This window comes from Halichondria panicea, chromosome 11 (assembly GCF_963675165.1).
Source record: "Halichondria panicea chromosome 11, odHalPani1.1, whole genome shotgun sequence".
Taxonomy (NCBI): domain Eukaryota; kingdom Metazoa; phylum Porifera; class Demospongiae; order Suberitida; family Halichondriidae; genus Halichondria; species Halichondria panicea.
Genome location: NC_087387.1, coordinates 2,653,203 through 2,670,660, shown reverse-complemented (window position 1 = coordinate 2,670,660; position 17,458 = coordinate 2,653,203). Strand labels below are relative to the sequence as shown.

The following is a 17,458-nucleotide window of genomic DNA, read 5'->3' as shown; positions in this document are numbered from 1 at the left end:
CCATACCGATATTTAGAGCACTCCTGCGATTAGATAAATACGGTCAGAATTCCCTCCTCCTGCTTTGAGCTTGTACTTTGCACTTGTATGGCTTACCAGCTAGCTTGTAATCAATACAGCTCATAGCAATGTTTATTTAGCCTGTGGGCTCTCCTACGTAGTACAACCTTGTCTAAGATACAAAAGGAAAAGGAAAGACGTTCTTGAGCACAAGATTTAAAGCCAATCCTGTCGGTGTGTATCATCAATAACTAGCTATTCTACCACTGTACTACAGTCTGTAGACACGCCTTCTTTTGTTGTTGCTGTATTGATCTGATGTAGCTTAGCAGGACTGCAAAGTACACATGATATGCACAAATAGGTAAGTCTCTTTAGAACCTGAGTATGTAGCCAATAAAATTCTGTATTTTTTTCAGTTGACAGTTCATGCAGTGAAAATGGAATACTCTGATCAGCCAAATGATGGTGAGAACGCCCCGATGGTCAAGCTTGAAAAGAAGCCGTCTTGCTGCCTGCAGCAAAGCTTTGAGCAAAATTCTCGAGCTGAAAATGAAGCCACAAGTAATGGCTCAAATGATCCTATCTCCCCATGTGAGGCCATGGATACAAACGAACATCTCGACCAAAATCAATCTTCCTCGCAAACTCAATCTGAACTAAAAAACGAAACAAAAGATGCAGGATTTAACAACAAGCCCAACTCTGCGACAGCTGGAGAATTCAAACAACCTGGTGGTGCGGTCCTGAGAGGATTTGCGGCATCTCAAGGTGGCCTAATCTCACCTGAATTTCGTAGCAGGACGGAGACTCCTGTGTCCTCATCTCATCTTTTTAATGTACCTACTTCAGCTTTATTTGCTTTAGAGGGGTTGGATTTCAATACTCCAATTGGATCTGGTCAGTTCAGCCCATTAGCCTCTGCTAGAATGGGTCGCAAAAGACAGTTGTCTGTCTCCCCCTCCCCACTTTCAAGCAGCTCGATCGATCTCAACAGTCTCATCCGAACATCTCCAACTTCTCTTGTGAACTACATCACCAATTCCAGGAGCAGCTCTGCAGGATCAATGGGACATTTAAGTCCATCTTTTTTCAGCAAATCCACTCGTTTACAGACTCCTCACGCTAGACCCCTCCAAGTGTCCCTCAGAAACAGTGGGTATCCTCATCCAAGTCAGCTCGATTCTTCAGTGGAACAAAATTGCAAGTCTGATCAGAGCGTGGACATGCTAACAAATATCAAAGAAGAGCAAAGCGAAGAGTTAATAGCAGATCACCAGAATGGACTACATGCAGATTACATGCCGGGAGTTAAAATAGAGCAGGGCTCACCTCCTAACCGGCTAACAGACACTACCTCACATCAAGGTAGTACTCTGGAAACAGTACGTGAAGAATCTGTTGGAGGATTAGGCGACTCTGATGACGAAGGTCATCCTGAGGAAATTGCCGAGTATCCGTTGGTTGATCCAGATTTAGAAATGGACTCGAAGAAAGGAATTTTGGACAAAAACAAGAGAGTGTACTACAATTATCCCAGTGTGGAGGACCCCCATAACAACCAGTGCAAATGGGCCGATTGTACACACCAGTGTGAAACGTTAGATTTGCTCGTTCAGCACGTCAACAGTGAGCATATTTACCGTGATAGTCGAAAGGAGTATGTGTGCCTCTGGAGTAGCTGTGTCCGTGAAAAGAAGCCTTTCAAAGCACAATACATGCTGCTGGTGCATATGAGAAGACACACTGGGGAGAAACCTCACAAATGCACGGTGAGTAGGTTATATATAGGTACGAGGCATCTTATAATTATGGTGTTACGGTATCAACCGTGTATTTGGTACAAAGGAGTGACCTGATTAGGGGTGATACTGTGCATACATGTCTAACTGTTTTGGTAGTGATACATGTGTTACTCAGAGATCTGGTTTCACTCAAATATCCACCGTGAGGGAGTATTTCCTTTTTATTGCATGTCACAATTGTTCAGCGAATATGATATTAAATATGATGTTCGTATCCACGTACGTGCATATAAGTGTGTCAGTGTTCATGTGACTGTGACACTTGTTGGTCACTCCTTGATATGGGGCATTGATCTTACTATGAGGAAATACAGCTTGGTATGCTAACTATATTAAAGACAATACATGATCAACAGAGCAGCAATACTCTAAAGCTACTAAACCATACAATGTTACTGTCTCAATTGGTACTCATGCTTCCGGACAGAAAAGGTTGTGTAAACATCTGTAATTTTAACCGGCGAGAAGGATTAAACTTTTATTCAAGTTTCGGACGTTTCCAATATTGTAGTTGCATTGTAATTAACCCATTCACTGGATCTGTATGTTGCAGCTACATGTATGTCTGGTAACTATGCACTTGATTTGATCCAGACATCTACTACACCCTAAAGCTAGATTTAATCGTATTCGTAGCAGTGCACACTGTGCAAACACATAATAATGCTCCAAACGAAAACGTGCTGATTAAGGTTACATCGTGAATGAGTTTAACCGCACTACAAATTAGGTTTTGAATACTATTGCCCTTTAGTTTGGTCATGAATACGCTACTTTTGCACACCTACTAGTCTGCAACAACTTTGATGTAAATTACTAATTCCATTTATAGAGTTCCATACATTCCCGACCTAATTAATCACTTCACCATAAAAATTCAATTACCAAATGTTGGTTCAGGAAACCACCAGAGGCATTAATCCTGTGTTTTCTATTCACATGCATGATAGAGGTGGGCAACACGGATTAAGTTTCGACCGATCACCACCACCTGTAATTTGATATGCACGTATCACCTGATTGTTTGTATCCATGGATTGCTTATCTATTGTATCCATTTCACTCCTTGCAGTACGATGGATGCAATAAGGCGTACTCTCGTCTGGAGAATCTCAAAACTCACCTCAGATCTCACACTGGAGAGAGGCCATATACGTGCAAGTTTGAAGGATGCTCCAAAGCCTTCTCAAATGCTTCTGACTGTGCAAAACACATGAACAGGACACACACAGATGAAGTAAGTTAGTATTTTCCTGGTGGATAAATATTACTCTTGAAGAACATGAAGTTCTGTGTGTCTAGGTACACACGGTAGGTACACACGGTAATTACCGTATCAGGTTTTGAATGTGAGGTTAATTGATTGTGAATGACACTACAAGCTTGACTGCTTTTCGAATTGCAGCAAAGCATCATTGCATGCGCATGCTCACTCTTGCTATTACAATTTACCAATTTAGAATCGAAATAACGTTGCATATGAAACCCGATGTGGTGTACGTTATTTTACCAATTCGAGAAATCACTACTTCCTATGTTAGCTTGCGGAATAATTTGTAACAGCTGTGACCTATAATTAAACAAGTGCACTAGACTGACGGCATGAATAGATTGACTGCAATGCAGGTTGATTGTTTGAACTACAAACACTCTTTAAAGGATAAATAAACTATCCTATTTTTCTGCCAAGGTTTAAAAGATGTATTGCATTTCTATTCCTCTTGCTATTAATTCGTTGTTCATTCTTATCATTATGCTCATTCTGCAAAACTTCATCTTAATGACCCATTAAATTGTGCAACTCCATTCAACTAAGTCCTTTTCTAAAAATAGTCATCCGAGAATAACTTTATCTGAGATACAAACAGGTGCAGTATGTAATGTTTATTGTGTGTATGTCTTTATACAGAAACCATACGCCTGTCCAAATCCTGGCTGTACCAAGAGGTACACTGATCCAAGCTCAAGAAGAAAACACGTTAAAAATTGTCAAGTCAATAAAAGAGTAAGTGACTTGTCTGCTGTTAACACATAATTATTGCATGCACAATAATTATTTAATCGTTTAACTTTTACAGGCACGAACAGGAGATCCTGATACCATATCTGGTGGAGAAGATGATGTTGTGGAGCCAAAACCACCCCCAGTGACCAGAAAACCATCCAAAACACGCAAGGCAGACAAAAGAAAAACGAATGCCCCTCCGTCTGCACCATCAGCAAGTGCATTCCCTCCAGTCCACCCTCAGCTTTCTGGTGGAGGCATGTCAGATCATGGCTACTTTTCTGGTGGGTCTCAAGGCTACAATTCATCACAGCTTAGTTACAACTCAATGCCTGAGGGTGAGTCAGAATACCCCAAGTTACGAGGAGACGAGGAAATTTCCCACATTCTGCAACAACAAAGACTAAGCGATTCGAATGATGTTGTACACCTCCCTACTGGCGGCCATGCTACAGATCGTATTAACCCAAACGTGAGAGCCAGCTGGCAAAACGGCGGAAGACTGACACTGCCGGCTGGCATACATCCTACCCCGCCCCCTTCCCATTTGCAACATATCCCCTCGCATTCGTACCCGTCTTCTACCCATTCCAAGTGCTCACAATTCCAGCTTACCCACAGCAACCAATCGATGAGCAACATTCAGACGAATCTGACGGGTAACACTCAGCAGAATCCGTACCCTAACGGAAGGAGAAACGGATTCACTGGAAACAGAAAATCCCCCAGCGATGACAGCTCTGTAATAAGTGGTAGTCTTCGCAGTAGCAACATGACAAACTCGTACTCCACATTCTCTTCAAACAGCTCTCGAGTATCTTCGCCTTGTAGCAACAGTGGGCGAAGTGACGTGTTGAGACCACATCCACCAGTGTCTCCGAGATTCAATTTTGTCAATACGCCCCTTCATGCACAAGTAAATGATGCGAGATATCCTCCTATGAAGCAGGGATTTTCTCCCAGAGAAGCCTACACTCGTAGACAGAGCAGTGACACCTGGTCAGAAAGATCCTGGAAATCTTCTCAGAGTTCTCGTTACTCATTTACTGGGAGTGAGCTTAGTGACGACCTTCTGGAAAATTTACCGTCCAGTGCAAGAAAACACAGCTTCTCGAAAATGCACCCACTTCCCCTTCCTGATTCGATGCACAATGAATTCACTGGCATGGAATGTGGCAATGGGACCATGGGAGATGAGCATGGAATGATGGAATTCTTATCTTCCCAACCAATTCCGAATGGTGACACTCATTTATTTCTTTCCCAGATACAACCAGATAACCTTGGACAATCGAATTCTGACCCTCTTGCAACACTACCACTTCATCACCTTGAAAACAATCATGCAGCAATGGACGTGACCAATAGCAATGGCTTTTCGGCTCTGCACACAGGGTTGTTTAGCCAGGAGGCACCAGAGGCACCAAATGGAGAGTATGACTTAATTTACAATGATCTACCGTACACAGCATCTACCAGCAATATGATGATGGGTGACATGTCATCATTTGCTGTAACTTATTCCGAGGAAACTCATTATTACGAGCATATGCTTAGCAGCCGAGTGAAATAACAGCACAAATGCAATTAATACAATGATAATTGTATGTCATGTATGTTTTTTTAGTTAGACAGGGCAGGCCTGTTTTTAACATTATGCAGATAGATATCAGCACCTTATTTCTGGCCCAACCTTATATCACTTAAATTGTTTGTTTCATGCACAAAATGGCAAGTGTCACAAGATACAGCTACAGGGCTAGGGTGCATGGTACCATAGATAAGCACAGAATTATCAGTTTGCAGTTCTGCAGACTATGACGTGGGTGGGGCTGGAGTTTGCAGATTCTAATTACTGGTATAAAGTGAAATATTGTAGACCAAATCAGATTTTAATTCTGGCATAAACAGCTAGCCAAAGACGCTAGAAGAATCACAGCTAGCCAAATCAACAGTCTGTGAAACCAATGGGTAACAACACCAGTAACAAGCCTGGAGTGGAGGTGGCCGGAGGAGCTTATTCTCCAACCTCAAGAGACGAGAACGTGTATGACCAGTCCTTCCCCCCAGCCCCAGTGTCTAGAAGATACTCTACATCATCACAGACTACCAGTACACCGTCATTCACGGCTAGTACGGGTGGTTCGTCTCGTGTCAGTCCTCCCCTGCCACCCAGAAGTCTAGACAGAAGGTCCTACACTGTGGTGTCAAGACATGAATCTCCTGTAAGTACCCATCCTATTAAAAGCTGTACACTTGTAGGACTAGATACAATGGTGTAGGCCTACAATATATGAAGGCCAGAATCAGTGGCAGTTAACTTTACATGCGCAGTATACAGTAATTGTGTAGCATGTCTCTGTGCCCATGTCTCATGAAAACTTACAACCCTCCCCACACTACACACGCAGTATCCCGCACATCACACAATATTTAATCCCCTCTTCCAGCGCGTCCCTCAGTCTATGAATCGTCGTCAGTCCACTAGTGACATGTCTCCGCTGTCCTCCTCGTCTGGCAACGAGTCTGATGAACTCTCAGCCCATGTCACCAGGATCACCCCTGGCAACCAAGACACAGATATTTCACTGGACTCCAAAATCACCATATTTTTTGATCGTGATGTGAAGACTGTCAATATTAACAAACTCTTTGAGGTAGGACTGTACTACTAATATTCTGTTTCGTTTAGTTTGAAGTCTACATTCTACATAACTACCGGCAAGAGTGGTGATGTAATCTATCAAACCAATCCAAGTGTGGGTGATGTAATCTACTTTGATAGATTACATCACCCACACTTGGATTGGTCAGTGTGCAAATTCCAAGCTTGTGACAGATACAGGAAGTCACGTTACTCTCCGATGTACAGTATGCCTACGTTCGATACTCTCTTCTCTATCATATACTCTTGCTACCGGTGGTGAACCTACCATACTGAAGTGTATGTTGGGTGTTTCCCTTGCTAGGTGATTATGGGTTCAAGTTAGCACGGTGCCAGCAATATAACAGTTTGTTTAATCTGAAAGATACAATGTACGTGTAGTTCAAGGTACACAACACATCAATTTACAATATACAATCAGTATTAGTATTTGGGATCATCAGTTTTACAACTATAATCTCAATACCATTTTACTCATACATGCTCCTTACCATTTCTCCACTGAATCTTTTTACTGCTCACTATCGTATGTATTATTACAATGTTTTACGAACATCAACAAATTTGCGAGTACTAATAGCCTCGCATAAATAAGACCTACTTGACCAGTGCTTATGCGTCCATCATAATCCTAAAAAGTTATATCTCAAAGTGTCAACATTTCTGCTGATTGGCTAAGTTTTTTTGCTAGCAAACATTGTAGTAATACGGTATGCGTCCACTGCACTGTACTTATCTCACTTGTATCAGATTTTAACCCATTTTGCATTTCCAAACCACTTCATATACAGTACGTGTACATGTACAAATGACGATGATTTTCTCCACCTAGGTGACGTGTAATTCAGTGGACTCATCTCTCAGTACTGTCAAGGGCAGGATCAGTTACGATGCTCGCCAACAGAGGGCGGAGTTCATACCTCAGAACACCCTCTACCCTGGGTCAAAGTACAGTGTAGTCCTGGTAGGACGAGCAGTGACCACGGCCAGCTGCACACACAGTGCTAATATCAAGAATGCAGAGTTCCGATTTTCCACCTGCAGTCCAGGGCCAAAGCGCATTGGCATAAAGCTAAAGGGATCACCAGAAGAGGTGAATTAGTGCAGTAACATTAATTTGCCATTAGAACACATGCATGCAATTGAGGCTGTCCCTACAATACTGTTGATTTTATCTTTGTGACTATCCCTAACTCCGGTTTGGAGAATTATCCAATTTCAAAAGTAAAACAAGCTTTTGGGGAGCTGTGTTTAAATTGCTCATTGGCCATCCATAGTTCATTGAGGTAACCAAATAGAGTATGTATGCTCATCGTATTATTATTCTGCTGCAGGACGACATCCAGATAGCCAACTACTACGATCTGTTCAACTCCCTCATTGTCTGGAGTACTAGGAAGTGGGGATGTTCTGGAGAGTACATCACTGGTGAGTTATATACATGATTGTACTAGGAGTATGTGCACTCCTGAAAGCTGTGTAATAGTTGTACCCAGAGGAGGTCCAACAGGTGCAGTGCAGCTCAAACGATTAGCCTCTGATTACAAACATACGACATGGGCAGACAATTATTGCTCAATCAAAGGCTAATTGCTTGAGCTGCACCGCGCCTGTCGTACCTCCTCTGAGTTGTACCACCATGACTGTGCTGTGTTTGTACCCAAGGGAAGTTCTACGTATATGCGCTTAATAATTCCTTTTAAGGATCAGCACAGTCCAGCAAGGGTCTATCCCCATAGTGGGTATACGTATACACTGTAGTAGTGGTTTTCCTGGTATAATTACTAATAAAAATTGCTGTGGGCCTGTCCACACAGTCATACACTTGATTTGTGTGTCTTTGTCTCAACCTTGTTATTGTTTGTTGAGCATTTTGTGGTAGCTGAGAAGTCAATAATTAATATAGCTTGACTATTGCAACTATCATGCAGGAGTGTGTACTCAGTACAAAATTATGGGGAGGGGGGGCTTAAATTTGAAAACTGTAGTGAAAATACGCCCTCCTTTACTGCTCCTTTACTGCTCACACAATCGTTTGGTCCCAAGAAACATTCTTAGACATCTATAAATTATCATAAAGATGCACTAAACTTGCAGTCTCCGCAACATAGAATTGGAACACTAACTGTACCGTATATCTCTAGTTAGCTAACTGTTGTTCACTCGTCCAGCTTATCGCCTTTTTTCTAATACACGACCCCAAAAAAAGTAACGTTCGAGTAGAACAAGTTTGGCGCTTAGCGTTAAAACGTAAAGTAATAGTAGCCGTTCCACGAGGTTAAATTGTACATATTTTATTGTATTTAGTACATACTTCATTCATAGGCTGCGTAATGATTTATATCTACATGTGCGCCAATAAATAATAATTCCAGAATTTAGTCGCGCTCAATTGGAGTAAATAATTTGGGGGGGGGGGGGCTTAGTGCTTTTTATTCGAGTTGCACTCTAATACGATAAAAAAAACTGTGTTTAGATATTCTGAGCTACATGTACATGCATTATGGCCATATTTACATTTTGTACATGTATATGGGGTTGGAGATTACATTGTATTTGAGATTAGAAAATGCAATAGTTAGACACTGTTTTGGAGGCGTGTACATGTATGTGCTTAAATACGAGGGGTTGTTTATTTCTGGGTGAGTATCGTAATATGGTGTGTAATCAACGACAAAATTAACCAGTGTAAATTAGATAGGCCGTGGCAAAACTGCACCCAAAAATGCTGACAGTGCAGAAAGTGACCCACAGAAAATGGTACCCTCAGAATTTCTGCCCACACAAGAAAACTGTACCCTCAGCAAATCATACCCATGCATAGCCTTGACTCCAGGCCGCACTAAAGATGGGCCTAGTATCAACTCTTTGCGCATGCGCCACATAATCCCCAGAAACTGGGGACTCACATATAATGCTCAGTAAAACAATGACGTCACAACGAAAGGAAGTGGATTGAAGAAAGTGGATAAAAGTGCGATTGTGAAGGTTTCTAGCCCTTGTGATAGCATTCTAATAGCTACCCTGAGCCTGCTAAAGACTCATAGCCTGCAACAGTGTGGATGACAATCGTCTAAACAGAGGGAAGGCTGACAATAGCCTATATGGACAGGCCACACCCATCTGACACTAACCTTGGTGAAAGTCTACATGTAGGCTCTATCAGAAAGAAATAGCTGCTGCAACCAAACGTACAGCTCTGTGTATGACTTTAATAGTATTTTTTGTCTGTATATAATTATTATTCAGGATATTTTTCTGGTAAAATTTCAAACATTATAGGGAAATTATCCAATAATTTTGCGCATACGCAAAGCAGTCAGTAGCAGGCCTCCTTTTTGAGGCCTTGTGAAGGCTAACCCATGCAATACATGATAATCCTATCAGAAAATCATACCAGAGAAACTATACCCTCATACCATGCAATACATGATAATCCCTATCAGAAAATCATACCAGGGAAACTATATACCCTCTGCAAATCATACCCATGATAATCATATCAGAAAATCATACCCATGCACACAGGGATCATACTCATACCCATGCAAGTATGGTGGTAGTATGGTGTGTAATCAATGACAAATTCAATGCTCAATGTTGGTACAGTGTTTAGTGTGGGTATGAGGGTCAGTTCCTATAGTTTCCTGCTTCAAAGTTCTCTTGTATTGGTGAAGGTATAATATAATAGTTCCCCTTTGTGCGCATGAATATGATTTTAGTATATACTGAGTTTCTTTGTGTATTTTTGAGAGCATCAATTTTTCTGAGGGTCACTTTCTGCACTGTCAGCATTTTTGAGTCCAGTTTTGGTACGGCCTATCTAAATTTACACTGGATAATTTTGTCATTGATTACACACCATACTGTAATGCCATTATTTGTATATTCTGTTTAACCTACATGCACTATTATACGGTACGTGTGCAACAGAGACTGCTTACCATTGTTGCATTCTCTCAGTCTGTATGCACTCCTAACTGAAACCTTCGTTCCTGCCATGCAGGTATGTACACGGAGAATAATGACGGTAAACTGCTTCCCCTGAAAACTGACCATGATGTATTAAACTTAAAAGAGAGAGAAATAGTTATAGTAGAAATAAAGGACTAGTAGCTATTAGCACCATAATATTATTATAGTCTTCGTTGTTATGTTGTAAATGGAATTTTTTATTTTGTGCAAAATAATAATATGTACAGTTGTTGTTTTATCTGCTGCACCCTTTCCAAGGAACCAACTTTTTCCAGTGAAATGCCATCGTATAGTGCGAAATTTTCGAGGCACTTAAATTTCGTGGAATGGCTTCTAAAAGCATTTCGTTGAATAAATTTCGTGGGTTGACTGCTTACGCCTTTAATCTTAGCACGTTATTATTATCAGTATCCAGATAGTGGCACAGTCACCATCTGAACTGTGCCATATGGCAGATATTGGCACAGTGTTTCCTTTGATCTCAGAGGTCAAAATGCAACATGTACAATAATTATACAGGTTTATACTGGCAATTTTTTGATATCCATTCTTCTCTTTATAGTATATAGCGTATGTAGGTTTCAAGGTGCAACATTTTCGTGGATTGATGAAACCTCGTAAATTAATAATGGTCCTCAAAAAATTGGAATCATAGGTTTACTCTAGTGTTGTAAAGTTACTTTTGTAGGGGTGTGGTCACTTTAAATTTATCTGTAAAATATTTACTGCTCGAAAAATTTGGCACTATACAGTAAGTGTGAATATTTGTGCATTGCTCGAGTTTCAGCCTAAATTTTCGTTGGTTTTGTGGTTCAATGCCAGGAAACCACACCCACATTGGTGCGTGCATGGGAGTTTATCCCAGTTTTAATTTTCATGCTAACTGTCTGTCCTCGAAAAACGGGAAAATTTCCCGCTATACGGTATGTAAGGTGCACCTTAAATTGAAGTTACATGCAATAATGACTTTCACTTTTTCTTGTGACCAATTCAAGCCTAGGGTACACTTGGTCTACCTCCTCGATCTGTGTGAGAACCATTGTCAGCAGAGACATGCATACATGTACACATTCCCTATCAGACGTGATGGATGCTGCAAGATAACAATCACCATGAAACCATCCTGGACAAACAATCTGTCAAGTGTTACTATCAGAGGAGGTCTGACATGCATCACGAATCAGAACATGAGATTGTACAGTAGTATACTCAGGGCATACCGTAAAACCTCTACTAGAACTGAGGAATTTGCTATCAATTATAAGTGGGAGCCAGGAAACCTGGTCACATTCCTCACTAAAATATTAGACATGAAAGTGCATGATATTGTGATGGTCTCTTTCATGTCCCACTGTAATTTTTGAGCCCCTCTAAATATGCGACACTTGGACATTTCGCCCATATAGCACCACATAAATTCATTTTTTTGTGTACATTAAAACTCTACTTTCGCAAAACGTAATTATTAAAAAGTGTCGCCTTAAATCGAGGTCTTACGGTACCCTATTACTAAAATATTTTGCTAGTGAAAAACCTTTGCGAATGAGCCAAATCAGCAAAAAATTTGACCCTAACTATTGCATTCTGGCAAGGATCGTTAATTGTATCGCAAGATTGGAACATTCTAAGAAATTGTGCTGATACCATTGTGTAGGTGAATAAATAAGCTACAACATTCATAATTCAAAAATGTGGGAAATCCAGGCCATTTTTAAGGTGGAAACGGGGGTGATCGTAAAAAAAATGTGTGTAACATCAATTATCTCCGGAACAGTATTTCTTATCAAAAGTTAGACAATTTATTCAAGCTCTTTACTCAGTGTAATTTTTGGACCTTAGCCATAAGATCTTCTTCAAATCTTTCCCTCACTAAAACAGCACTAAAAACTAAGCACTACGGAAGATGTGTAAATATGCAACATCGAACCTTTCATGAGATTGCTAATAGAACTGATGTTGTGACAAAGTTCCAAACCTTAGCCGGAAACTGTTGGCCTTTTCTCTCCCTAACCGATTACCCACTATAACTTACTGTTTTTTTTAATCATCACAAACGCACCTTATGTTGTCATGGAAACATTTTTAGATATGTTGTAGCTTATTCATTTACCTACACAGCAGTATCAGCAGATTTTCTTAGAAATGTTCCAATCATAAGATATTTAGTACAACTACTCACACATTAATTTTGTGGGTATTCTACTCGATGCACTGTAGACACTGTTTAGGAAGTTTCCCCGGCACGTGATCTAGAAGCCCAAAGCTGCATGGTTTTAATATCCCAAATGTAGTGAGGGTTCTACTAAGCCCTGAGGAAACTTCCTAAACAGTGTCTTTACCACCCTCTACCCTTTAAGGACCCTCTCTTTTAAAGACTTATGAGACAAAAATGTGTGGAAAGCAAAAAATGTGCTGGTGCTTGAAGTTGTAAATGTGGTTTGTCAAGTGCAAGCACACAGCACACATACATGTAATGTGCACAGGCAGGGATCAAAGAGTGTTTACTACTACTCAGTTGTAAATGGGTTGGAGATAACAGCTTCTATAGTAGCCTCCTTCACAAGGCCTCAATAAGGTCATCCTAATGAACTCTTGGTAGTACAATAACAATACACAGCAGATATCCATGTACAGGTAGCTTGTACTTATGAACACCTATAGAAGTAGCCTCGATCCCAGGTGCTCTTCCTCGAAGAGAGGCCTGGGATCGAGGCTACTTCTATAGGTGTTCATAGTACAAGCTACCTGTACGTGGATATCTGCTGTGTATATTGTTATTGTACTACCAAGAGTTCATTAGGATGACCTCTTGGTACTACTGAGGGCAGTGCCCTGGTAGTACAAATCCTTGATATCCATGGTACAACCATTACCAGGAGCGCTCCTGCTATTACATAGACAGCTAGCCTCGATCCCAGGCCGCATTTTCTCTTGAAGGCTGCATGGTGAGGGAGGCTAATAGACTGCATGCATAAAATAGTACATTTAACCATAGATAGAGTAAAGAGGGATTGGAAACGGAAGAGTACCCTCGAAGTACCATCCGTGTATCTCCCGGTTTTAATCGAGGCTTACTTTTTAACACGAGGGCTAAACATGAATAATTCATGAGAATTGTTTTGCTCTCTGTAAGAAGTCCACGAGCAGTTCTGCTAAACATCAACTTTCATCTCATACTTGTGGCCATTTGGGACACAGGACACTATTTAGTTACACAGCCCCGTGAGAACGGCTTGTACACAGGACGTGGGTGGGCTACGTCCTGATACGCTCGTTTTCACCAAACGGCCTGAAACAGACCCGTGGATTTTTGGCTGTGTAGGTACTATAGGAATATAAGCATGAAAAAGCGCTCTGTGTACCTCTAGCTACTTCACAACAATCGAGATTCGATACCTACTATCAAAGGGCATGTGATTCTGAATTTCAGTAATGGGGGTAGCTCTGAGATGTATGCATTGGACACAATAAGTTTCCCAGGCTTTTGCGGGAGTTAGAAGAGATACACGGATATGGTCCCAGAGCCACTACGTACACTACATTGAATGACCTTCAGCACAGCCTCAGAAAACAGCTCCATATAATTATATGCCAATGAAACTCCGTTGAGAATGGTGTATTATTCCGCTTAATTGACCCAATATAATTATTTAGCCAGTTTCCCTATAATTATACACAAACAAGTGTCATCACAGGGGGTGCATGGTGGTGTCAGTGTGGTAGGCCAGTGGGGAAGAGAAGCAAACATGCATTAATTACTGTATGCCACATTAACTGCAAAGTATCTGAATTAGTAGACTCGCAAGCCGTCACTGTTGCATGGGTGTAGTGTTATATACAATGTATCTCGAAATGAGAACCCCCGGACACTTTGATACACCATTTTCAAATGAGTTTCATTGGCGTATATGGAGCTGTTCTCTGAAGTGTTACTAAAAGGACTGCATGTATCCACTATCAAAGTTAACAGTCTTGATGATATTCATGCACGAGTTAATATCCTTTTGGCTAGTCATGTGACGTGTGGTACCAGTGTTGTAGGTTACTATAGTGATGCTGCTATCCTGGTTATATAAAGTGAGTACATTTTGTACATTTTGTGGCCAGCAAGAATATTATAATTATGGCATCAAAAATTGATGAGAATACTGATTCTGATAGTTCAACTGAAACTGAACCTCCTTTTCTTGAAAAGCATGGACAAAAAATTGTAAAAAGTCTTGAGAAAAAAGGAAGACTTTATGATCACCAGCTTGAAGCTCTTGAAAGCGTTATCAACTGGTTTTCTACTCCTGCGACAGCCAACCAAACAGCTATTGTCTCGATGCCCACTGGCTCTGGAAAGACAGGAGTGATATGCTGCTTGCCGTACTACTTTGGGAAGTATGTTTCTAGCAAGAAACTTCAAGGTATCGATTTGAACAAACCCATCCTTGTTATTGCACCAGGTAAAGTGATCTTAAAGCAACTAATTGATAATTTTGTCCCTAGAGATGACATTTGCAATTCTTTTCTATTGAAAAGAGGCCTATTCAATGAGAAGAAGAAAATACAAAGGTACCACTACAGAGCCCATATCATCAATACAGCTGATGACATTGCACCCTTCACCTTATGCCTATATCACATATGTCTTGTCAATTCCCAAAAAGGTCATACGAAGTCGAGAGAAAACATCTACACTTGGAGTGAATTGGATGAAGACTCGTTCTCAGTAGTGATAGTGGATGAAGCCCATCATCTTCCTTCTAAGACATGGAAAGATATTATAAACAGGTTTGAAGCTCATGCAAAAGTTGTGTTTTTCACAGCAACTCCATTTCGTTCCGACAAGAAAAAAATAACCGAGGATATCGACAGCACTGGGTTCGCTTATCATATGAGTCGAAAAGATGCTGTAGAGAAAGAAATTATTCGTGATACAAATCCAATAGATTTAGACCAGATTGTAGGTTCACGTTATGTGCCAAGTGAATCTCTACAAAAAGCAAAAGAGTTGCTTCCGAAAATCAAGATGAGACTGGAAGAAAAAAACAGGGATCAACCGTTACCAGGCGGCACGAAACATATGGCGATTTTATGTGCTTCATCTATAGCCGATGCTAAGCAAATTTGTGAAGAGTGGAGCCACAATTATTCACCATTAACAGCTTCAGTGATTCACAGTGAAATGTCCGAACCTAAACAGAAATCTGTTATTTGCGATTTAAAGGCAGGAAAATTAACTCTGATTATAATTGTGCATATGCTGCTCGAGGGTTTCGACCACCCACCTATCAGTGTAGCTGCAATTGCCACAAACATTCACTCTCCTGTCAAATTTGCTCAATTCATCGGAAGAGCCCAGCGTGTTTATCGTCTTGATGGGGAGCAGGAGCCAAGTGGAATTAAAGCAGATATTATTTCTGATGGCTTTTTTAAGCAAGGTAGAAACTATGAGAAATTTGAAACAGAAGAATTGATTCCACTCGAGGAAGAAACTGACTAAACATTCGAACTATTTGTATGGAACTTGATGATGGTAATGCACATTACTTATACTTGCATGCATACCACTTTTATAGGCCTCAGCAAGTACGTATTGAGTCTTGGATAATTATATATATATACGTCTTTGTCCAACTTGAACACATGCATGCATTCGATCATGGTCTAGGTACAATAATCGCAATTATATTGAGCTATTAGCCTCGATCCCAGCCCCTCTCACTTTCTCAATTGAGAGCGGGCTGGAATCGAGGCTAATGAGTTATATAAGGTTATAATTAGTAAAGCCTGCATGAGAAGCCATGCAGTACTACGTACTTATGTATATTAAGTCTTCACGCATTTCACTAGAAATCTTATTGGGCATTTTGCTCAGATTTGTGAGCGCTTTCACGCAAATCATAATTAGCTAGACAAAGAGTTCAAATGTTCAAAAAATTGCATGTGATCTTTTTTGGTGTCTCACAGCACACATTATAGCGGTAGATCTAAATTGAATGCCCATAATTATTACCATGATATTGGTCAAACCTATAGGGTAATTTTCCAAGTGGTACAATTTTTTCACATTAACCGTGTCCGCTCGTCTCGGAAGAAGTAATCCCACTGTTTATATACAAATTAAATGAAGCAACCGTTTTCAATTCAAGGTGATTTAGCCCAAAACATTGACATGAACACTGAGACTTATATACATGTAGTGCTAGAATCTATACTATTGACATAGTTGCAAGAGTTTACATCATTTGATGCGTTACCAAAGTCTTTGAGTTAATGACTATACACTGCCGTTGGTGCTCGCCACTGTGAGGATGGATGTGTACTGGATGTGTGGGGGAGTGATGGTTGGAGGAGACGAAATTCTGCTTGGCTGGTTGAGTGTGGGTCATGTGCGGTATACGCTGAAGCGGGGCCAGGCCTCCTGTTAATGGACATCACGAGTGTGGTGAAAGCTATAGAAGAGTACTCTATTTCTTGGATTTGAGTTTCATAAGCACATTTCTTTACGTTTTTGTGTTTTCTGTAGCATAGCGAGGGGTTGGTCAGTCTGTTAATTTGAGGCGGCATGGAGGTTGTCCTCTAGTGGGAGGGTCTGTTATGGGAGGTTCCACTGTAAACGTATAAAATTACATTGAAAACCAAGTATGGCCGATATAATGATCGAGGTGGCCGTATACTTCAGAGAGCAGGAATAGTGAGTCTATACTGTAATTATGTACATCTGTGTCCAACTTGAAAAATTCATTCTAGGTCTATAGTCTATATACATGCATGTATTAAAAAGTTACGTATACTCAGTATAATAGATTATAATTAGTAGAGCCTGCATGCAAGTGTATGCATGCAGTGATGTGCCTCATGAAAACGCCCACTTAGTCGACTTGAAGATGGGTGCAACATTTTATGTTCGTACAAGGAGAAAATTATCTTCAGAATCATACTCACATGTTTAGCATGTTATATACTTAGTCAGTGTGTAAAGACTTATACATGCACGACTGTAGTTAATTGCATAATTAT

The 17,458-nt window shown here is 40.6% G+C and overlaps 3 protein-coding genes across 3 annotated transcripts; all 3 read left to right on the top strand.

The window, feature by feature from the left end:
* Nucleotides 1-70: 70 nt before the first annotated feature.
* On the top strand, nucleotides 71-5,545 carry LOC135343867 (zinc finger protein GLI4-like). Its single transcript, XM_064540891.1, has 5 exons — nucleotides 71-364; nucleotides 420-1,772; nucleotides 2,878-3,042; nucleotides 3,715-3,810; nucleotides 3,884-5,545. Exons 2-5 carry the CDS (start codon nucleotides 441-443, stop codon nucleotides 5,381-5,383), a joined length of 3,093 nt encoding a protein of 1,030 aa, XP_064396961.1. The 5' UTR covers nucleotides 71-364; nucleotides 420-440; the 3' UTR covers nucleotides 5,384-5,545.
* A 131-nt stretch (nucleotides 5,546-5,676) lies between these two features.
* Nucleotides 5,677-10,688, top strand: LOC135343869 (uncharacterized). Its single transcript, XM_064540893.1, has 5 exons — nucleotides 5,677-6,035; nucleotides 6,261-6,467; nucleotides 7,308-7,568; nucleotides 7,810-7,903; nucleotides 10,482-10,688. Exons 1-5 carry the CDS (start codon nucleotides 5,778-5,780, stop codon nucleotides 10,586-10,588), a joined length of 927 nt encoding a protein of 308 aa, XP_064396963.1. The 5' UTR covers nucleotides 5,677-5,777; the 3' UTR covers nucleotides 10,589-10,688.
* Nucleotides 10,689-13,718: 3,030 nt separating this feature from the next.
* Nucleotides 13,719-16,067, top strand: LOC135344391 (uncharacterized). The gene has a single exon (XM_064541594.1). It carries the CDS (start codon nucleotides 14,574-14,576, stop codon nucleotides 15,936-15,938), a length of 1,365 nt encoding a protein of 454 aa, XP_064397664.1. The 5' UTR covers nucleotides 13,719-14,573; the 3' UTR covers nucleotides 15,939-16,067.
* Nucleotides 16,068-17,458: the final 1,391 nt, after the last annotated feature.

Coding starts and splice junctions, on each gene's coding strand:
- LOC135343867 (XM_064540891.1), top strand. CDS start 441: ATGGAATACTCTGATCAGCCAAATGATGGTGAGAACGCCCCGATGGTC. Junction 1,773..2,877: donor AGAAACCTCACAAATGCACG/GTGAGTAGGTTA, acceptor CACTCCTTGCAG/TACGATGGATGCAATAAGGC. Junction 3,811..3,883: donor ATTGTCAAGTCAATAAAAGA/GTAAGTGACTTG, acceptor TAACTTTTACAG/GCACGAACAGGAGATCCTGA.
- LOC135344391 (XM_064541594.1), top strand. CDS start 14,574: ATGGCATCAAAAATTGATGAGAATACTGATTCTGATAGTTCAACTGAA.
- LOC135343869 (XM_064540893.1), top strand. CDS start 5,778: ATGGGTAACAACACCAGTAACAAGCCTGGAGTGGAGGTGGCCGGAGGA. Junction 6,468..7,307: donor ATATTAACAAACTCTTTGAG/GTAGGACTGTAC, acceptor TTCTCCACCTAG/GTGACGTGTAATTCAGTGGA. Junction 7,904..10,481: donor TTCTGGAGAGTACATCACTG/GTGAGTTATATA, acceptor CCTGCCATGCAG/GTATGTACACGGAGAATAAT.